Raw genomic sequence first — 24,082 nt, 5'->3', positions numbered from 1 at the left:
GAAATAATGATAAAATGAGCCAATGCACACTTGGAAACCGATTTGTAGGCATGGATCCCCCTGCCTGTCAGACCAAAGCCTGGGAGCACGTGTTTGATGTGAACACATACATAAACTGACAGCATCCTCTGGACTTTCTCTGCTACTTTTATGACTTTGAAGATTGGAATTGTGTAGAACTTGATGGAAATCTCTCAGGAAATCATGGCAGGATTGTTTTATTCTATTCGAGAAAAAAAATGAAACATGAAAGCTGTTTCAGGTTTTCGGCAATTAGAGATTATTTACAACGCTGCAATAAATGCATCAGAGTCTAGGTCTCTTTTACATCTGCAGGGATGAGGCACTGCGCCGTAGAGTTTAGCGCCGACAGAAGGCATCTAATGAATGCAAAGCAGCAGTTAGCTTCAACAGATTTCATTTAAAACCTGGATTCCCCTCTTCTCTTCTCTCATGGAGATGCCTCCCCCTCTCTTTTCTCTCACTCCCTCCCTTGCACGCACCTGTGCTGTCGCTGCTGCCGCTCGCGCGTCACACGATGCCAACTGACTCCTCATGAGCGCTTCCTCTCAGTCTGACAGCGCGCAGACCGAGTCGACCTTGCGAAGAAGCGGCCACTGGTTCTCCAGGTTCTCCAGGTTCTCCTCCTGCAGCCGCGGAGTCTTATCTCCACGTGTTTATTCCACGACGGAAAACTTTTTTTTCTTTTTTCATTTTTTTACGCACGGGTTCCCAAATTTGGACGACCAGCTGAGGACGTCGCAGCTCCTTCTCCACCAACAACCACCTCTGGGTCTACACAAGAACTTCAGGAGGGACCATGCACGTGTACGTGGCCGTGGTTCTGGCTTATGGAGTGTCGGGTGAGTTGAGCAACTTCTTTTGTTGACGAATTTTGAACTCGTTGAAATCTGTGCTGTCGTCAATCCAAATCTGCTCTTGTATTAAACCAGTAGTTCTCAAATGGGGGTACTAGTAAACCTGGGGGTATGTGAAGGCATCTTGAGATTACAAAATATATATTAAAATTGGCCTTAATTAAAAAATCCTTTAAAAATAGTTATTTAATACATATTCAATAATATAAGTGTAAATTCTTAAACTGAATGGTATATATTCTATATTAAATCAGACACTGATGGTTTTCCCAGAGGGGGCACATCACTGGAAAAATGGTTGAGAACCACTGTATTAAACAATTGGTTTTCAAAGAAGTGACCTCGCTACTTTTTTTATGACTGAGATATACATATGTTTGTTGTTGTTGGGTCTTAATGTGGAGTGAAAAGTGATCTTTGTGGGGTTTTTTTTAATATCCTCTGTATTTTCTGTGTATGCGCTGTGGATCTGGTTGTCAGTATATTTCTGAGCAGTGCATCCATCATACTAACAGTTAATATGTGAGCTGTCATCAGTCGCTGTCCAGTAGTGTGCACATCCTCTATCAAGGGCAGGCTTACAGCTCTGTGTGAAGCCTGGAGAAACAAAGGCATCCACACACTGAATTACCACTGACAGCAAATACCCGGTGGGTCAGAATCCCTCACTGAGAGCCGGTCAGGTCAAAATAATGTTTTTATTTCACAAAGCGGAGGCGCTTTTAAATACATTGTGTGGGTTTGATCTCATGAATCAAGCGTTGGCATTTCAGCTGCAACACTAAACTGTGCACAGCAGTTAACTCCAGAGCAAGATATGACATGACGGATATAGTTTCAAATTCTGAGCAGGGATGAAGTCACAATTAACTAGATTTTGTTTTATTTTGGGGAGAATGTGAAGCTGATATGTGCTCTAATCTTAAGCGATAATTACATTCCTAAATTTGGCTGTAGACCAGTTTGTGCCCGGATGACGCTGTAAGGCTCTGGTGGTCGAGACAGGAATCTGCTACATAATTGCTTTGCATTCTGGCCAAAACCATGCACTCAAGGCCTGTGGAGGGGAAAAAGGAAATAAAAAATCATAACAAGCCACACTGTGTGCCACTTTTTGAAAAATCCACTTAAGATTATATCTTTTTTATTATATTTTATTATCTTGTGGCAAAAGCTGTCAGATTTCATTTGTTTAATTCCAAGTACATAAGAAACAATCTCACCATAGATACTGCAAAGCTGTACCTAAATGCAATGATCATTCCATATTTGACCTATTGCCTAACCAGCTGGGCTCAAGCCACCAGCACAACTCTAAAATCAATTCAAATCCTTCATAAGCAGGCTCTTAAAATACTTGATAAAAAGCCCAGGAGTTATCACCACTGTGCAATTCTAAGTAAACAAAGTCTCCTGAGCTGGGATAACATCACTAAATTCTCCTATATGTGTCTTGTTTTTAAAGTTCTTCATGTTATGGCTCCTCCTCCACTTGGTGAATTTATCAAACAAAACACGCAGAGTGGTAGACAAACTAGATCTGTGGAGAGAGGTGACTGTATCATCCCCTTTAGGAAAAGTTCCTTTAGCCAGTCTGCATCCTCAGTAAAAGCAGGACACCTCTGGAATGCCCTGCCCCTGCATATCCGCAGTAGCAGAACATATCCTTCTTTTAAACACGGCCTAAAGAACTGGCTTTATTAGCAATCAGGTGTGTGAGCATGAATCGTGACTCCCTCCTCAATGATTGTGTGTACAAAATGTGTGTATGTTTATTGATCTTTATGATTTTATGATGAGGCCTATTTATATATTTGATCGTAACCTGTATGTTTATTGCTTTTTATGATGTTTTGTTATAACCATTTTTTTCCTTTAGTGATGGCTTGTTATATCTGGCCACAGGAACTACGGTTGAAATTTAGCCTTAGCTAAGACTGACACATTTACCCCTGGGTTGATTGATGTGTACGGTCCCTGTTCAAATAATTAAAAATGAAATGAAATGAAAATTATCTTAGTCAAAAGATGATATGCATCGCTCCAGAAGCTCAAAGAGGGATGCCTTAAAGATCTCTTGGAGCCCGACTCACAGCCTTAAGGGGCTGGCGAGCCTTTGGTTTTTGTGATGCACCTGCTGGCTGTAGTCTGTCCTTATCAGCTTCTGTTTGGCTGACTCAACCTATTGAACGCGTAGCAAAGACCGAGCAGTGGCCAGTCGAGCAAATGATTGTTTCCATCCATTAAGTGTTGAAAAAAAACGTCATGAAGAGCAACTGATGAGAGAAACATCATCCTGTACGGACAGACGTCATGTGTACAGAATAACCAACATCATCAAATTACAGTGTAGGATGACAACATCGTACATAGAGTCTAAACGTGTACAAACAAGTGCCCACAAAGACATCTTATCAAAACTGCTTCTTTTTTTCATATTCCCGGCAAAAAAGATTACCAGTGGGTTAAAAATTGAGAATATTTATGGCCGATCAAGAGTGAAATGAAGGCCAATAAAGTTTTCCCACAAAAACAATGAAGCCATGTTTTTTTGTTTGTCTTTCCATGATGCTTTTTTTTAAATTATGAATACAGATGAGTTGATATTTCCTCTTACGCCTGCACACAGCCTACAAGCATTTTGGCAGTTAGCGGGCCATCAGCTGTTGTGTGTTCGTGTGCAACTTTTAACTTAAGATGCAAAGCATTTGATTAAGTGTCTGTGTCGCCACTAATCATCAGCATAGACCCAACAGTAAAGGACCTGAAACATGAAGTATATTAAGTATCACTTAAGAAATCTAAAGGGCAAAAGATGTGGAATATGTCACCTATATAATCCGTACTGAACCTGGAGTACATTTTTCATTTGTGATATATTTTCACAAGTTAAATGCCAAGTTAAATGCCAACTGCTGCACAGTGATCCAGTATATCCTTTTTCATTTCTTATAGCTTTATGGACTCCTGTCATCCTTTTCTAAGCCAGGACAATATGGCCAAAACCTTTTTTCCCAATATAGGTTATTTCATACCTCAATAACAATATATATCGAGATGTAGCATGTTCTCTGATAATACAAGATGTAGTCTATGTAATAATTCCATGGTTTCCTATATTCGTGTCATGCTTGAGAAAATGTGTTTTCTCATTAATCTAGGACCTTTAATGCAAAATAATCCGATTTTCTTTGAAATTTGGGTTAGTATATCATCAATTAAGAATTCAATTGTGTTTCACCATATCTTAATAGATATGGTTTAATCACAATATGATTTAATTGAAAGACGATAAATCTGCATATTGATTTATCGCTTGGCCCAATCCTTAACTCAACCAACAAGAATGTGTAATATGTGGTTGAGAGTTGCTGCCATTGCGTCAGTGCTTGTGCATGATGCTGATGCTGAAGAAAATGTGAGGCTTTGACTGGCAGGCTTTATTAGGGATGTGCAAGAATGGGGACTTTCCAATCCACAGTTATAGAAATGACTCATATCACACTGTTAGACTGTCTTCGTTATTTCTCGCGGGCTACGTATTTGTACATATTTTTGTACTAATTATCTGTATCATAGCTGTTGGTGTTTTCCCTTCGTTTCTCCCCTAATCATAAAAAGTGTCAACTCCTTCCTTGTGCTTGTGCATCCTCTGAACACAGCTATCTGCTGTGATGGAATGCCTGAGATGTAGCTTAGTGATGTAGGGGCATGAGTCACGAATCCCACACATTAGAGGATGTGGGGTTCACAAAATAATGTCATGTCCGCTAGTAATACAAGTTTATACTCCACAAAATGGTGATTTATTTTCCATTTGTTTTAATGAAACAGATCCCTTTTAAAATGTGCTTTCCATCTGATGTGGAAACAGATTTGTCGTGGTGCCGTTCATTAATAAGCCTACTGTCAGTTGGGAGCTTCACAGTTAAATCTATGCACTGTAACATCACCCTTGTACATATGATGCATGTTGAAAGCAATGCTAAGCCAATAATGCATCTCTAGTGCTGTAATTCAGCATCATATCACTTATGAGAACAAACAGTCTGAGCGTGCAGCGAAATGAAAACCCACGATCGGTGTATGGGCGTATATGTAAATTCTGAATTTTGTGACGAATGTTAACTAAAGGTGTGAAACATTCTTAAGAAAACACAACAGAGACGGTTTCCTTTAGGCGCCTCAAGAAGTTTGGCACTAGAACTCAAGAGGACTGCAGGACTGCAGATTGCCACCAAGGACTGCAAAGAGAGCAGGAGAAATCTTCATAATATTTCTACCACTTGCTGTGAGAAAAAAAAAGGAAGGCCCAAAACATCATTAAGGACACCAGCCAACTCACTCATGCTCTCATACATTCCATCTAAAACACATTACCGCAGCACCGAATCGCTCACAGACCGACTCAGCAACGGCTTATTTCCTCGGGCGGTGACGCTGCTGAGCAGCTGAGGCATCCATACATGTAATGGATTGCTGGAAAAGGCATTGCGTGTAATGCTTCTTCTTCTTGTCTTCTCCACATGTGGCCAGTGGGCAGAAGTGTTCCATTGTACTTGAATGCACATGTTGACCATCTTGAACTTCATTTGATATCTTACAGTCTGCGGTTTTTGTTTCGGTCAGCGATTTTCCCAGAATGTCTTTCAACATTATGATTTTTTCTTTAATGACCAGAGTCGTAGACCTTTAGTGATGGACAAACCAAAAAGTATAGAATATTTATTAATATTTATTATTAGAAAGATAACAAATTTGTATTAATATTTAAAGTTTGTGACCTCAAGTTCACACAGAAAACGAGAACAGAAAATGCAGTTTGTTGCTAAACGGGTATTCAAATCTGTTGTGAATTGTTGTTCCTCTTCCATTGATCACAAATGCATTTTGAGGTGCATTTACTACTGATGATAAAGACAGTCTTTTGATTCAAAACAAAATTTAACTGAAGACACAAGGAAACAGAACAGAAAAGTTATTTTTGATGTAATGTGTCATTTTTAACAGGACTTTACTTACATCTTCACTGTAACACACAATGCAGCCACCAGATGTGTAACATCAGAAACAGACAGGACGTCTCTCAGGACGCAGCAGATGATTCAATGTTCATCTTTGCGCAGCATTCATATTAGTCTTGCAAAACATTGAGTCACATTTAAAGTTATTAAACCGGCAAACTCAACTGTGATCTTTAGTTTATTTCCCAGAAATATAAATCATTTGTACCCATAGTGAACATGTAAAACTATGATTAGAAATGTGCAGAATACATTTAAAAAAAAAAGAAGTAGGGATGAGTCCTTAAGATGCCGGTAACCTTTAGTTCCTAATTAAAAAGAGACAATGAGAGAGATCTAGTTGAGACATCGTGACATGTTAAATAAATAATATAGCATGAAGCCAGGCTGTTAAGTGCCGCGGCGATAATGAGGTGAATCATAAATTATAATCCCTTCTTAATTGGTTACAGTGCAGGGAAACCAGATAGCTGTGTAGTATATGTAATTTCCTCTTCCAGCTTCCTGGTATATGAAGTCGGTTTTACATTCACCATATTTGTCAGTCTGTATTGTTTGTTTGAAGTCTCTGCATAATTGTATGGCTGCAAATAGCTATACTCGACTGTTGAGTAAGGAAGCTGTATCTAGCATTCTGAACACTAATATATGAAGTTGCTCTCCCGCTGTATGTGTGTGTGTGTGTGTGTGTGTGTGTGTGTGTGTGTGTGTGTGTGTGTGTGTGTGTGTGTGTGTGTGTGTGTGTGTGTGTGTGTGTGTGTGTCTGTGTGTGTGTGGTCCTCTGAGCTTCTATGTTCTTTGTAGACATTAAAGGACCTCGTCTCATCATGCTGAGAGCCGTTTAAAGGAGGCAATCAAAATTCTTCCAATTTCCTATCTTGCACCTTTTTTAAAGTGACTCATTAATGCATCCATACAAAGAACAGCTGGTGTTGGAATGGATCCAAAAACTGCCTTTGTGAGATGCAGAATCACGTGCCGAACACATGGCAACCAATGAATATGTAAAAAGTCAAAAGTTGGAGTAATGTTGAACAAGATTTATTTAAATTTGAACAAAAAAGTTCTCAATGAAGTGGGAGAGGAAGGGGCATGTGTGGTCGTGCTGAACAAATAAAATGAAATACAACAAAACTAGGCCTGGCTCCCTATACCTCTGGAAACAGAACAAATGAAACCAAAACACCAATACACCTAATGCGTCTAGACAAAGGGTTTCCCAAACTCACCTACAGTCCTCAACCTCCTACCACAAACCATCCCAACGTCAGTCTCAGAGTTAAAACAGGCATCGCTCATGGGGAGAAACCACAAGGTAGCCGGTTGGATCCCTGGTCTCCCCATAGTTTGCAGGTCGAAGTGTCCTTGAGCAAGACACTGAACCCCCAGTTGCTCCTGATATTATATTAAAAAAAACATAATGATGCAAAGTGTGAGTTCTGTGGGGAAGAAGAAACGGTGGACCGGTTTTATTACGAGCCAGCGAGAGAAATAAAAAAAAAAAAGGAGATGGGAGAGGGAAGTATAATGAATGTACTAGAGAAACACTTTAGGGATATTTGTTGGAACATTCTTCTGGAATATTTAGAGTCAACAAGACTAATGAATAGAAGTTGATAGAATAGAAAAAAAAGAAGAAGAACGCGGTAACACGTAATAGACATAGAGACATCGGTATTACATTGAAACTGTTTCATAACCAGTAAAAAGTTCCTCACTGTAACTTTATATATATTGTAACTCATATTTTTCGACAAGGGCTCTAAATGTGTATATAATAAAGACCATAATCTTACTCTTTGGATTTTCTGCTTTGTTTATAGCCCTCAATATCACGGAGGAGAAGGCGGCGTGCCCGCTTGGATATTTCCCCTGTGGCAACCTCACCCTGTGCCTCCCTCAGCTCCTGCACTGCAACGGCATCGATGACTGTGGAAACCAAGCGGATGAGGAGAACTGTGGTAATTAACTGTTTCTACTTGAGCAAATGTGTATGTCTGTGTGCCAATGATAGACTGAAAAGCAAAGTCTACTAATGGACCCAAAGAACATCAACCTTGTAGAAAATAAGGAGGTGTAAATCACCAGGTAAGAGCAAATAGCTATATTCTGCCTGTAGTCCTTGAGCAGGTAGAATAATGAAAGAGTAAGAAAGATTTGACATTACAAGAAGATTATTTTTAAGTCAGCCTGTCAGTTTGATGGAACAGCAGGTACGGTTGGGGTGAGATTTAAGAGCACCAGGGAATGAGGATTTATGATGAAGGATGAAATTGAGCAGATGATCAAATCGGGTCTAATGATCTGGAGGTGCAGGAAACCCAGGGAGTGAGACTCAGCGAGGCGGGGGGCTCGTCTTGATTGTTATTATTTAGAAAAGTCTGGAATATCAAAGCATTACTGAAGCAAGTCCTGTCGGCAGTGTTGGAGAGGCGGCTCACAGTTCACGGTGGTAACGGCGCAAACAACAACAACAACAACTGTGCTGACTGAGCTCATAATGTTAACCTGAGAGGGAACCAGGAGGTGGGCGCTACACTTCCAGCAGCATTATGGGCTGTAATGAGCAAACCCTTTGGGAGCACGCTCACATGCACTGTCTATGTCAAGAAAGCACAAAGAAGCTCAGAGTACCACACACACACACACACACACAGAGAGAGACTTTTACTTAAAACAATATGAACGAACAGAATATCGTAGTTTTGACAAACTTAAACAAATCAACAAACAAACAAACAAACAAACAAAAAAACACAAACCAAACCGTTGCTCTTCACATTGTATTAAAAAGTTCTTCCCCGGCCACACAACATGCTATCTCATCGTAGCACAATTTTTCATTAACCCAGATTCTAGCGTTGACTCGTGAGATGAAGATAGGAAGAGCTTCCCGCTCTGCCTCTCCAACCAGGTGGTTCAACGGCTTCCACTTGGAGGGGTTCACTTTTTTGTAGCTGACTCCTAAAATGAAGGTGGTCCTGGACCAGGTCTCACCAAACCTCATGCCCTGCAGAGCCGCGTACAGTTCATCTGCCCTCAGAGGACCCTTCAAACCGGCGGTCACATCCTCCGGGACCCTTTGGAAGCGCTCTACAGAAACACTGAAACAGTTCGTTATTATCATTATATCAGAGTAAAAGCTTGCCGCTCTCTTCCGGATACCGTTTGTGTCTCTGATTTCTTGTCCCGAATCAGATCGTATAATATGGATGACCCTGCTCTGCCCATTCTTCTTCTCTAGTCTGAAGAAGAACTTTGATGGTGTGTCCATCAGCGCTGCATCCATGAAGCGGGACCTGGCCAGCGCCCCCTGAGCCTTAGAGCCCAGCAGATCTGTAAGAGCAGACTTTTTAGACTCGAGATCTTTACATTCTTCCGCCGGAGCCTTTTTTTGCAGATTTTTCGATAATGAGGAAGTGATTCTTTTTTTACTCAAACGCTTCTAGATCATCAACCACAAGTCCGATTTAATACATTTAAACGGCTAAAGTACTGTTAACCCTTGTGAGAAGAGAAACGATGGACTACATTTAAAAAAAAAAGATTGTTATATTTGTATAATTACGTAATTACGAAAGCTCCTCAACATGACTGAGTGATTATAACGTACCACGTATGTAACCGTAGAAACTGTATGAATCTTCCAATAGTGGGTAGATCACTGTGTGTAAAGTATTGACGTTGCGAGCTGCCAGAAAGCAACGGCTGTTTTTCTCGATTTCTTTGCTCCGTTATTCGAAGTTCTACGGTCTCATTGTTCCTCAAACGCATCTGAAAGCGCGTCAGACGATTATTTTAAGTAGTGTTAGTTCATGGTGTGACCAAGATTTAGGTAAAAAATGCTCATTTCTTTATTTCTGAACCGAAAAACATGATTTTTGGACTGTAAAGGCTTGAAAACATGTCATTGCTTGTGTTTATTGTGATTATTATTGCATATTTGGATGCTTTAGGTCTTAATCTTTCTAAAGAGGTGCAGTATTACTCTGGGGCATGATGGGAAAATACAATTAAAAAAACTCTGGTAGCGACCGGGGACTCATTTTTTGATCAGACTCTTGACTTTTTGCAGAAAATAAATAATTTTTTTTAATAATTTTTTTAAAGCCAAGGAGTTGCTGATTCTTTAGAGATCAAGGACAATAAGGGCTGGTATTCATATCAAGGTCATATGAGCTGCAGAACACCTGTAGAAGCCCTCGGGTCCCCTTATTGGGATACACTAGGGCTGATCTTGATTTCAAGGTTTTTTATTTGCCATTTGTGCATCGACCACAGTCCAGACACATTTTAACAGTTTAGGAAATAAAAAATCACTATAATAAGAAAGAAAAAAATACAAGATATAAAAACACTATACATAAGGTGGTAATATGTACAAGAAAGGTGGTAATTTGTACACTTTTAGATACAGTTTTAAAAACAAGTTCTCAACAAAGGAGAGGGCAAATGTTAAATAAGAGTAATAAATAGGCTAGTGCTGTTCTGGATTGTGAAAAGAGGTGATAGAGGAGAGTTATATAGGAATATTGCACATTTTGAGAGGTGGAAGAAAGTTATGTGAGGATATTGCACAGCTAGAATATTGCACCTTTATCTGAAGGTATATGACATAGAATCCTATTTCACAGATAATAATATATCACCTGTTGCACATGGTAAGTGAAGTGAGGTAGTGTTGGGTTATTGTTCCACATATTCCAATAGTTTTGTGTTGCCATCAGTCTGACTGTGGCAGGGCAGAAGCTGTTGAAAAAATGTGTTCTATGAGTGATGATGCTGTCCGCTCTGCTGTGGCTCAGGTTGTACCTGCAGTGTTTGTGTCTGAGCAGAGAGTGAGCTAGGTGGAGTGGATTCTGCCAAATGGGGATAAAATGGGGATAAAAGGGTTGCATAGAACCAGAGTGTGGTCAGTGAAACCAACAGGCAGCATGCTGCACTTTTTAAAGATGCTGAAATGGTGTTTAAAACAACAAATTCCATCCAGTCTAGCAAGGGATATTACATTCCCTCTCGAATGAGCCCACGTACTGTCTCTTGTCTCCATTTCCCCTCCTCCAGACATCGACCTCCTCATGCGCCTCCACCAGCTGCCTCATTGCTCTCTGTGAAGGCTCGTGAGGTTTCCTGATAGCTCCTATATATTGCCTTATCCTCTGTACAGTTAAAATCCTCTCCCAAAAATAAAAAATCCTCCACATTCACTCTGCTTAAAACACTGCTTAAAACCTTCAAGAAACACACTCGCTCAGGCCCAGAAACTGGTCCTCGGCTTCCTTCTCTTGTACTTAGTCACACTTTTTTCGTGTGTGAGTTTTCCATACTCCTGTCTTCCTCTTCAGCCGAGGGATTTTAATCACCTCCTCATCCTCCTCGATATCTACCTCACTGACCGTCAACCCGACTTCTTCCACCACTTTTCCACACTCAGACTTTTACTATTTTCTGTCTCCTACCTGTCTCCACCTGTCCTCCGGTATACACCTGTCTGTCACTCTTGACTTTGTGTACTCCCCTGCCCCCTCTTCTTCCACCTGCTGAACACAAACTGCCCTCTCTTCTTCCACTTCATGGCCCACCTTTGTCCCCTCCTTTTCCACCTGCTGGACCACCTCTGTCCCTTCTTCTTCCACCTGATGGACCACCTCTGTCCTTTCTTCTTCCACCTGATGGACCACCTCTGTCCTTTCTTCTTCCATCTCCTGCACCCCACCCGTCCCCCCTTTGCTCACCTGCTGCACCCCACCTCCCTCCTGTTGTTGCTCTTGGCCGTCCTGCTTGTCCCCTCTGTCCTCCTCAGTTTCTTTCTGACTTTTTTTCTTCTTTTTTTCTTGGTGCAGACCTGTTCAGCAGAGGACATGCCTTGCCCTGGTGTCCCTCTCTACCACAACTAAAGCATTTCATGTTGTCATATGTTGATAAAAAACACAGACAAACTCCTCCACTCTCAGTTTGAACACTAGGTTCAGCGCTTCATTCCTGTTGTTGAGGATAGTTTCTTCACCTGAGAGACGACTCTCCCATGTCTGGATAGTTTGACACTGACTTTTACAGCCGAGGAAGCAAACACCACGATCCCCTTCTCTACCACCGTGTTGGCTTTGTATATGCTATCTAAAAAGATGACCACAGCTTTGTTCACCCTAGCAGCGGACTTCACGCTGCTGTGGCCGACTAACTTCCCCACTGCCAGGCTGCAGTCCTCTACTGAACACGGGAAAAACGGCGCTATCTTCACGCCGTGTTTCCTGGTCAGCTTGTGTAGCTCCGTGATAGAGCCGCACGCCGAGCAGCACGCGCTGCTTGACTGCACACAAACACAAACAAAGGCTCAACCAGCTAAACGTACACACACAACCCCGTGAACCCTACACAACATAACACATTACACCCAGCGAATAAAAAGATTGGGAAAAAACGGTAGTATCGCTCTCGAAACCACGCTCCGTGCTCTCAGCACTCCTTCCACTCAGAGAGAGAGAGAGAGGATTTTTCTCTGCTCAGGGTGACGTTACTCCTCTTTATATTGCATTACAAATAGTTTGTTGCTATATTAATGCTCTCAGATTCGGAAAGAGAACCTTTTAGGTGTAGTTCAATGCCACAAATGAGGCATAACATGTCCCAGAAGACAGAAAAACAGATATGATAAACTACTAATGTAGAGAGTAACAACGGCCTGGTGAAAATACATAAATGATACGATCATGGTCCATGCTTTCGATGCACAACGTTCACTTGTGTTTCCGCCTTGTTAGTAACTCAGTTATGTTGGTAAAGATAAATATAAAAGCTAATTCTGATTTTTTTTTGATATTGTGTCAATTGTAACACGTTCAACACAAACAACCCCACAAATGACAGGTAACACTTCAACATTCTCCAGTTTTGAGGCTTCCTCACCTCTGCTGATCTCCAGCTCATGCATGACTGATTTCCTGAATTCATCTTGAGGAGGTCAGAATCATTCATGACTCCTTTGCTGAAACAAATGCAGCTCATAAAACAGCTGTGACAGTTATGAATTCCTCTGACTTACATCCATCCATCCCTCAGGCTCAATTTATTCAGCCTGCAGGAAGGTTTGTGATCTGATGTCAGCTTTGTGTCCAGCAAGAGAAGCATTGCACTGCCTTTTGTATTCACAGAAAATAATGATGTGCATTGTTGGCTGATGCCGCGTTATATGATTATTAGACGTGGAGCTTGGTATTGATTGTCTGACGAAACAAATGTCTTACTTCCAGCAGCAAACAAAGCTGCAGTGACGCTCGCACACAGAGAGGGAACAGACGCTAGCAGCTTCATGTCATCTTTTTATCATCCATGGATGTAACTATAACCTGTGACATGAATATATGAATATTAAGCATCCTGTTACACTCCATGTTAAATCTTTCCCAAATAGCACTGAATGTTAGCAACTCCCTTGTCGAAAATAATGTGTGGAGGGGAATCATTGGATGAAATTAGGGCGCTGAAGCTCAGCTGGCTATAGCAGTCAAGAGTCAACACTGGCAAGAACTGGGAATATGATAGACTAACTCTTTATGAATAAAACACGGGCAAAAAGCTGAAAACAGAAATTTCCTCCCTCATATTGTATAAGTACAACGTAAGTGATCCCTGACCTCTACTGTCGACTTACACGTTGCAACGAAATCCTCAGGATCTGTTCCCCTCTCACACATCTGGCTTCATATTTATGAATTACCAATGAGAAGAAAATCTGTGGGTGTAATGTGAAGGGAATCTTTCTTCCCTGAAATTGCATTCTCTCCTCTTCTTCACAGAGTGTTTTATTACCGGCTCATTGTTTTGTGGCTGCAACTTCAGTGTTTGTGATTTACTCTAATGGCTCTCATCAGCATCCATTGTCAGTAGCCTGCAGCAGTTTTAAGGGGAAAAAAGCTCTAAAATCACACGTTCTAAATAAGCTATAAAATCACACATTTAAAAAAAGGTATGAAACAAGTTTGCAAGTATAGCTGTTGAACTCATTGAGCATTTAGCACCTTACGAGTCCAATATTTTGTTGGTGATGAACAAAACAAATCCAAAAAGGAGAGTTAACGTCGGATTTGTATTCATTGTGGGGGGCCTAACCATGATGTCGCCACTGGAACATATTCCTCATATTAACTATATACATTGATTAAATGTAGTGTTTACAGCTTGCTGCGCTGCTCAATCAGCCCCCCAAAAAAAAGCAATTACTGCAGGCGTAATTGGCATAACCCTTAAAATCCATTTGCATAAAACGTTCTTAAAAGTGATTCAACTGAAATATCCAGGAAACGGGTGGTGTATCACAATACAAAATATGATGAATAATACTATTAACATGGTTATACCGCTTTAGTTTGAGAGAAAGACGGAATCGTTGGGTAAAAATCGTGCTAAGTCTAAAATTACGAAACTGGGTTCACACAGGATACAAATAGCAGCGCTCATTTCATTGTGTGGGAATGTAATTTATAGGCGACCAGGCTGCTCTTATAGATATGATGCAGATTTACCCAAATCTGCAGATCTCCTCGTCTTCACAGACATTTTAGCATCTTTCAGCTTATTGTTTAGGTTTTAGTGGCGGCAACTTCAGTGTTTTGATTCACTCTCTTGGCTTTCAGCATCGTTTCCAGTAGCAGACACTAGAAAAACACCAGATGCTCCAAATGCTCTTGCAAAGTTTCTATTTGTTGTGTATTTTAATATATGTACCTCATGTTATTCATTTCTATGCTTATTTATTTCTGTCAATATAGATCTATCCTATCTCATATTCAGTTATGTAATCGTCTGTCTTTTTCCACTATATTCACCCACGCACTCTCGTAACAGACTTCTTTACTCATGTACTTAAGCAGATGTTATGCTACTTCATACTTTACAAAATAAGTTTAACTCCACTGCATTTATTTGACAGCCACTGTGACTGATTACTTTAAACTACCCAACAGTATTTAATTATGTCGACCTCATCCAGCTAAAACATTAAAACGCTGCTTACACAGTAATGCATAGTAATAATAGTATTAGTAATTATTCTCTAATCCATTTTACTTCTACTTAAGTAAAGCTCTGAATAGCCTTCTGAACCCCAGAGCCCCCAAAATGGGGGCTCAGCTCTTCGTCGAACCTCTTCGTCGATCTCCCAAGCCCAACCAGTCCAGATAGGGCCTCTGGTGTCATACAGCAAAACAAACAGCACATACTGGTTTACAAGTCAATATAAGTCCATTTGTCATCTTTATGACACTATTCCACAATTAATATGAACATGAACCATAAGTATGACTCGAAGGGACTCGAGAATGACTTGAGCAAGCACCCCGAGTTTTGAAAATATGCTATTTCATATTAATAGCATGAAGCTACACAGGATTACCATACAGTTTTGGATTCCTTAGAACCTGCTGAATCCACCAATTACACCAAATCCGCTGAGAAACCAACCTTCGCCAAGATTGCCATTTATGTCCTGCAAAAAAAGGTTAGCTTGCTCTCAGTCTGCTGCATACGGCCAGAGTGAAGCGAAGACCGTTCAGGGACCAGGCAGGGAGTGGGAACTTTCAGTGTTGGCCGAGTTAGACACGATCGCTGGAAAATCCGGAACTAAAGTAATTATTAAAAATACTTAACTTCACTTAATCAAATCCAAACTTTGCACATATATTCCTAACATATAGAGCTATGTTATATATATATATATATATATATATATATATATATATATATATATATATATATATATATAAACATACATAAACATAAAAAACATTCATTATTATAGTTACAATATAAAAAATAACTTTATAGTTTCGATATAAAAAATAACTATATTTATATATATATATATATACGTATGTTCTTTTTCTTTTTTCTGTGTGCTATCATAAACTAATATACCACTAACACATATTTGAACATATTATCTATATTCACAAGGGTTTTCTGTGCATATAATTCAATTGAATGCAAACCATTCGCAATTTCTGCATTAAATTGGTTGGGTCTAAGAAGGATAGGTAATGCTCCATGACTAATATTTAGTAATTTGCATTATGCAGTGTGGCTCTGTATTCTTACCTCTATGTGGATGATGATGATGATGATGATTTGGAGTTTCTGGAAGCAGGTTAACAATGAGAAGTAGTGCTCCGTAAAATGTGTGATTTGTGTCACGCACGAGAGTCTCGTGTTATCAGAAATGTCGACACACTCAGGGCTTTGTCAGTCCTCCTGCGTGCAGAGCCGTGTCCTTGGAGAGCATTCAGTGTGGACCTGGATTGAAAGAGCAAAAGCAGTGAAAATAAGCTTTTCAGTGAGAGATTGACTTTCCCCGGGTGACCTTCACAAGAGGTGATCCCAGTCAGGTAATTCCTTTACAATGTAATACAATTCAGGACAATACTATCTTTGTTGAGCACGGGCATTTCCAAGTTTAATAGGAAGATATTAATTAAATACTTCAGCCGTTGGTGAAGGTCATATATGTTCTGCCTTATTTAAAACAAAATGTCCCCACATGATGCTTGTCCAGTTTATGTGAAATGCTGGAGGATGTTTTGTGTTGTCACCTATGGTAAATCAGACTACAGAATGTTTTTTGGGGAAATGTATATTTATCTATGTCTGACAGCCACACAAATCATATCCAAAGGCTTATCAGATCTTTGACCAATCAAATATTGGCACGCTTTATTGTTTTCTACTCTGCACATATCCTTGTTGGAGCATTATCTTTAGGTTTTCTTGAGTTGATTTGTCATTTGTTACTGTATTTTTTTGGCAATCAGTTTACTGCTAGCTGTCTAATGCTAATGTGTTGCTAATGCAGCATTGCATGGAGATAAACATCATTATACTGTGAGGCCAACTGTTTTGTTTTTAGTCAAATTTATCAGTTTTTCATATACCGTCATACTGGTCGGCAATGTTTGGCAGGCAACAACATTGAATGTTCACAGCTTGTAGCTGAAGGAGCAGTGGACCAAGCTACTTATGTCTCATGTTAACTCACTTGACTTATGGTGTACAAGAAATGACATCGCCAAAAGGCATGCTGGGTAAATGACACCGCAATAATAAAATGTAATTTAATGTAAACATTAAATGCTGCTTCCTGCCGAAGAATGACAAGGCAGCGCATGCGCCACTAGTATCAAGGGATTCCCCTGGGTCCTAAATCCCTCCAAGTTTAGCTCCCTATGTACCAATAAAAACAGCTGCTGGCCAGTTGCAAGCGAGTGGTGAATAACGATGGCGTTGGTGGTCTTTTTCGGCGTCAATAAATTAATGTGTTTATTTGGAAAAAAAATACCGCGATATACTGTGAAACCGCCAGAATCTTACAAAATACCGTGATATGAATTTTTGGCCATACTGCCCAGCCCTTCCTCCTGTACATATAACAACAATAAACCCCTGATTTACTGCAAGACTCAGGCAGCTTCGTAGGGCTAAAGAGGGGGCCTACAGCGGTGGGGACAGGATTCTGTACAACCAGGCCAGAAACACACTGACGAGGGAAATCAAGGTAGCTAAAAAGAGCTACACTGATAAGCTGGAAAAAACATTTTCAGCCAACGACCCCTCATCAGTTTGGAGAGGCCTGGAAGTACTCACGAACTACAGGAGTTGAAATAATTGATGCTGGGGATCAAAACATGTGATTGTGATGTTATCTGGTAGACTGACGTTTTTGTAAAGTAAGCTTGAGGATATTGCAAAGAAGTGTGTTTATCTTGCTGCAGAGGTACGGCAGAAGAGTCAGGTTGAAAAATATTGACTAGAAAAACAGGAGTAGTTTTTGGAATTGCCTGGTTCTACCCTTGAGGGAAAGGTTAAAAGGGGAAATTAGTATTGGTGGTGTAATATCTAAATAAATCAAAAACAGAGCTCCAGTCATGATATTGATTGTTACACTTTGACTTCATCATATTTCTCTCCCGCCTCAACAGTAACTGATCTAGTTCATCTTATTTTTTTATCTAATTGAAAACAGAGGTGTAATTCCGGGTCAGCAAGGAAGTTTTGCGTGTTTACAAAGCATGCTAAACTTGAAGTGTGAATAACTACAGGATCCTTTAGGGACACTTTAGATTAAAACCCGATAGCTGAGTCAGACGTCGTCACTGCTGAGAGCGCAGTCACCAACTTTGCAAAACAAGCCGAAATAAACAAATCATTGAAAACATTATCTACTTAACTCACATGAAAAAACGTCCCTATTGTTTCTGTCTCAAGTCTATATTGCTTTTGTTAAAATGACTAATCTAATGGTCTGGAGCACATTAGAAGCGTACTATTAGTAACATTTTCGCCCACAACAGTACAGTAGTTGTACGACCTTGGTTCCTGCTGTATTCCCTGTACTGTTTACCTCAAACTAATTTCAAAACCAAGTGACCTTGTAGCGAGACAGAGAGATGAGAGATATTTCTTTGTAGGTTGAAGCGCCATAAACTGATTGGTGCAGGAAGTGTTTATAATGTCGGTGGGAAATAAATAAAGCATATTCTTATCGCCAAGAGCCTATTCTTGATCGTGGACCCCTGAGGGTACGTGAAGACACAGGAGGTATGTGTGATTTAAAAAAATATATATTTAAAATGAGCATCCCTTCAAAAACCCCAACCCAAAATGCTTTGCACTGGCTGAAAAAAATATTTCAGCCAAGTAAAAAAGATTGAGAACTACTCCTCTAGACATCCCAGCACGTTAAAGCAGCACAAGGCTGGAATGGAGTGCGTGACTTGAAGGGAAGGTGTAATGTGTGTGTCTGTGTGAGAGAATGTAAGCGTCAATTAGTGTTGAGTGTCTGTGCCTCTGAAGGGGTGATAAACACCTCGCTGTGATGTATAAAATGAATAAATAAAATAAAGTATAAAATAGCATAAATAAAGTTACACAAAAGTAGATCAGAGGGAATAGTTGTAATTGGTTTAATTAATAGAGAGGGGTCACTAATTGGATTGCATTACGACTGGAAATGTCTCTCATCAAGAGACGGGTCATAAACAAAATGCACGGAAAATTGTTGCAAAAGTGACTGAGAACTAATGAGGTACGATTTCCGGGACAGGATGAACAAACACAACGTACTTAAAAACGTTTTTCTTTTTTATTGTTGCAAAGTGCAGGTGTGTGCCTTCGGTTACTTCATTTGCTGTGTGGCGTATTTCACCTCTAAAAGCCGTTTATCAACAGGAAACCATCTGCCTGGCAGACGGACTATTCCTGCAGGGTTTGATAACAGAACGATGGTAAGCCTTTTGTTAAGTCATTTTTGTGAAGGCAACATTCTTTCCTCCCGTGAGCAAGCTGTGTGCAAGCTTCCACTCACCAAAATCCTTTTCCAAAATCCTTTAATTGAGAGTAGCCTGTGGCAATTACACTGAATATCAAAATTCGTGCTCAAGTATACATCGTTATTGCAAATGACTGTACATATACCTACGTATAGTCTCGTTTCTTCCATCTGACCCTCTCCGGAGTTTATTCAGACTGTGAACTTGTGAACCAGATTTTCAGTAAGGATTCCTCGGCATTACCTTATAAACTACTGTGTCCATTACAGGTGGTTAGTATGGAAGCCCGTTTCCGCCACACAAAAAAAAGAAATTATGAGATAATAAGATCAAAATCGTATGATAACAGGAAGAGAAAAAAGTCAGCGTCACTGAAGCGCATCCGCACTTACTATCTCATAATTTTGACTTTTTAGTAGGAGAAATAAATATCATGAAACTCAAGTAAAAATGTGTTCTATAGATGGTTTACCAGGGACAAGAAAAGGCAAAAGCACTGCATCACAGAGTACATCCTATATGTGTCCGTCTTCGGCTTGCTTTTCCTCTCTGCCCCGCTGACCTCCACAGACTATTACGGTGTAACATCCCATTATCTGACTTTCTGTCAGCATGACTTTCTCTGCAATGATGGGGGCGAGAGTCACACCAACAGAGCGCACCTTGGTGCTGAACAGCTCCAGACTCTCATGTACTGATGCTCCGAGTTTCTCTCTCCTTAAGTGTTGTTTTCTTTCTCTAAAGATGCTTGTTAGCGAGCTGAGAGGGGAAAAAGTCGGCATGTGTTACATTTGCAGCACTCCCTCGTGTATCGTGTATGTTCTTTTTCTCTGCTGCCGGCATGTAAACAAATTATCAGGTGTGGTGTATTGGGTGATGCGGTGCTAGAAATTAAAAGTACACCAAGTTGAATGTTAGATTGGTTGGAGGAAATTACTTGCAGGTGTTTGCGAAACCCTTTTATCCAGCGCCATGATCATCAGTGCAGAGTTGTGCTTGACTGATGCACAGGCATATAACTATTAGCTTGTTTGAATCTCTGTCTTCGCATAATATTGCAGAAAAAAACTACTTCCCTAACTACGATACATCAGCGGCTCTTCCTGCGCTTTCCTGCTTGAAAATAGAACATAATGGAGATTAAAGCCATTAGACATGGTCCTTTCATGCTCCGGTTGTAGCGTCCCATTTGTTGGTGGGCTTCAGATGTGCAGTTTCAGATGAGCTGCATAGCGTGATCATCCTCGGTGACAATTTCCATTTTGTTGGCTTTTCAGAACTTCCTCCACTTCCCAAAAGATAAGAGGGCGTTATGGGCTGATTCGTCAACCGTTGAGGGTGGCATTTATAGGACAGGAAGGATGAACTAAAAACAAAATACTGTGGGACATGAACCTTTTACAGACAAGCACATTTGACATCTAGCATTATGTTAAAAGTGTTGTGAGCAGACCAGCCTGCACTCTAGATATCAAGAGCTTTTTCTTCCATTTTGATACTTTTTTTGCAGCTAGGTGCTTTATAATACCCACGCCTGAAAATTAAGCAGCAATGCCATCCTGCATAAACATATACATTGGAAAAATAGCACACTTTTCCTCCCTGTTCTCTACAGTCCTAATTGCTGCAGGTAGCAGTTGCCATTGTTACTTACAGATGTAATCCCCACTACAGGAAGCCATATGTACTGTACATCACAGCAGTCTTAGCACATATACATATATGCAACATACAAAGCTTCCAAGAGGATTTTTTTTTTTTAAAACAGTATTTTTGTTGGAGCAATACCTACTGGAAAACAAAAAGTGTCTGTTCCACACGTTTTTTTTTTACAATGTTAGAATAAGCATCACAATTTCAACTGGAAAAGTTGACTGTGATGCTGTGATTATTATTTTTTCATTATAATACAAATAATAATAAGGAAGTACTTCAATACATTTATTCATGTGTTTTATTTTAGCTTCTGAAATTGTAAAACGGTAAAAAGACTTCAATCATTCCCATCCACCCCGTGGGTGTCTTGACTTGTATTGTCACGTCTACAGATGTATGAGTAGAAAAATATTGAAAATGTATAAAAAGCCTTTGCAAATATTTCATCAGGAAAGAAATGGATTGCACACTTCACATGGTGCATTTGAATTTTCTCTTTATTTATGAGCATGGCACGTTTCATTTATCCGTCTCCACACTATAAACTGAACAGCATGTTCAGTTAAAGGAGCAGTGTGTAGAATCCCGTGGATCTATTACGAGAAAAGGAATATAGTATTCATAGCTATGTTTTCATTAGTGTATAATCACCTCAAAACTAAGACTCGTTGTCTTGCTGTTTTTCGCGTTTTTACGTGACCATGAAAGCCACCGTAGTTTTCCAACGCGCTTGGAAAGAGAGGGGCTTAGTGCAGTGTTATCAAAGAGAAAGATAATAGTCGCAAATTGTTATTAAACTGATGGAAAAGGTCACCAGAATACAACATTGTGGCTGTCTATTAAATTACTACCTTGCCCAGAAGCATGCGCTATATCAGATGTGGCTTCACAGTCAATAAGTGCTGTTATTAGTACCAGTTATATCCTTTAGCTGGTGTCCGACATTGACGGGTAAAAAGAAATAGAGTGGCTCCAGATTACGAGTAATGTAGGTTAGTCACTTCTCAAAAATATATTTTTAGCATGTTTATGTGTCCAAGTAACGTGTGTCTTACTTCCACAAGCGAGGCTGATTTATTTGATTCCACTCTCCTGCACAAAATTACCATAGCAGTCAGAATAAGCTTTTCTATTTCCCTCAATGAACTGGATGAAGCGGCAGAAACTGTCGAAGCAATATGGCAACATTTCCAAGAAATCCTTCAATGTGGCAAGAGCTTTATTAAAGAAAAAGAAAAAGTATATATTCTATGAAAGTATTATATGCAGGTTTTTTTCACCACTTCTCAGAATTCTATAGCTACTGTACTTTTGTGTACAAAAAAAACTACTGCAACAACAACTCTATTGCACAACTACTTTTCAGTATGAACCTGCTTACTTGCTTAATGACCCCCACTTGTTTTCTATTGTCACGTCTACAGATATTTTGAAAATGTATAAAAAGCCTTTGCAAATATTTCATCAGGAAGGAAATGGATTGCACACTTCACATGGTGCATTTGAATTTTCTCTTTATTTATGAGCATGGCACGTTTCATTTATCCGTCTCCACACTATAAACTGAACAGCATGTTCAATTAAAGGAGCAGTGTGTAGAATCCCGTGGATCTATTACGAGTAATGGAATATAGTATTCATAGCTATGTTTTCATTAGTGTATAATCACCTCAAAAGCCCTTGGGTCAATTATATTACTTTCCTAATTTTCCTGAATGAGTCTTATTTCTACAGACCCTTGTTTTTTTGCTTTTACTAGTGCCTTTTCTAAAATATTATTGAGTATATGATTAATGGTAGCTGTGAGTTTGTGCTTTTTATAATGATATATCTGTTCCTGCAAGAAATATTGCACAATTCCCAAACCAAAGTAATGATATCCTAGAAAATAACCACACAAATTGCTTTTGAAAAAGTTAATAAGTCTTGAGAAAACATGAATTAATCACACAAGCGCTGACTGACAGCAACATGTTTGTGAAGGCCGTGTCCAGCCCTCTGGGCTTACATGACATTTAGATTTAATGTTTGCTCGAATGTGCTCAGAATTTTCAGCGCATTATCTCATGGTTCTGTAAAAAATAGTTTTTGTCATGTTGTATCAGAAACTTAAGAATTATTTTTTATTTTCACATATTCATGAAACAATACTGTGAGCAGCTATGGCTGACGATATATAGCAAACTATCAATCTCCCTATTGGCTCAGGATTTCAAGGGCTTTTCAACACTGAATCAACATTGGCTCTTTGTCAGTGTTTGCAGGACATGAAAGCCAAACGCTTCAGACATCTGAAAGATGAAATGTGTTTTTTTTACTGAGCAAAGACTACTTCACATAGGCTCAAAGTGGAGGAGGAAAAGACAAGTGTGTTGTTGTTGCAATGTCACAGAGAAGGAAGCCTTTTTGGAAAAGAAACATAAGAGGATGATGTAATGGTCAGAGATAGCATCTTATCATCAACATTCTCCAGGTTTGATCGCAGCAAACACAGGGTTGAAAGGAAGAGTGCGCAACATGCATTAGCAGAAATGTGATATAATATTATTTGGATCACCTGAAAATGAGAATCGTTGTTTTCTTCAACTTAGAATCAGCCGTTCATATCTACATACAGAGCCGCCATGTTTCTACAGTAGCCCTGAACGGACAAACCAAACACTGGCTCTAGATGTGGCCAGATTCTACAAACTAGACCTTCCCTAAAAAGACAAGAAATACATTGAGCCCCAATCCACTCATCACCACACTGTGTAAATACATTATAATGGATGTAACACAACACGTAGCATTGATCCAGGATAGAGTCTCTTCATCACTGTCAAAGTATTTAAAGCAATGAACTGAAAAGGTTTTCTTATCAGAAGAGCATACATTCTTAAGTTAAATGCTGCTTTTCAATAACATTACCGACAGTTGTGAGACCGTTGATTAATTAAAGTCTCTGCTTCGTCTCCGTAGCATGTATTTGTTTTATTTTAAAGCCACAGAGTTGCATTGCCCCCGCGTTGTAACGTCACGAAGGTGAACATTATATTTGAATCAGATCCGCTGTTTCATCATGAAGTGGGCTTTTGTTCGAAAAGCCAGCATTGAAAGCAAAAACAGCCTTTCATTACCTCCTATTGATAGACTGGTGAGGCCCTTAATCAGTCTTGAAATCAGCTGTTATTGTAGTGCCAAATGAAAAGAGCACTTATTGATTAAT

The 24,082-nt window shown here is 39.8% G+C and overlaps 1 protein-coding gene across 1 annotated transcript in view; it reads left to right on the top strand.

Annotated features, from left to right (window-relative positions):
* Window positions 1-820: 820 nt before the first annotated feature.
* The window catches only part of rxfp1 (relaxin family peptide receptor 1), a gene marked incomplete at both ends in the record, with an annotated part of 54,312 nt that continues 31,050 nt past the window's right edge, over window positions 821-24,082 (top strand). The window contains 2 exons of the mRNA XM_079228590.1: window positions 821-863; window positions 7,726-7,863. Of these exons, the coding sequence (XP_079084716.1) occupies window positions 821-863; window positions 7,726-7,863 (181 nt within the window). The remainder of the gene's footprint in view (window positions 864-7,725; window positions 7,864-24,082) is intronic.

Source organism: Taurulus bubalis (assembly GCF_910589615.1).
Source record: "Taurulus bubalis genome assembly, chromosome: 13".
Classification (NCBI taxonomy): Eukaryota; Metazoa; Chordata; class Actinopteri; order Perciformes; family Cottidae; genus Taurulus; species Taurulus bubalis.
Note: the sequence above shows the minus strand (reverse complement) of the source record. Positions and strands in the feature narration are given on the sequence as shown.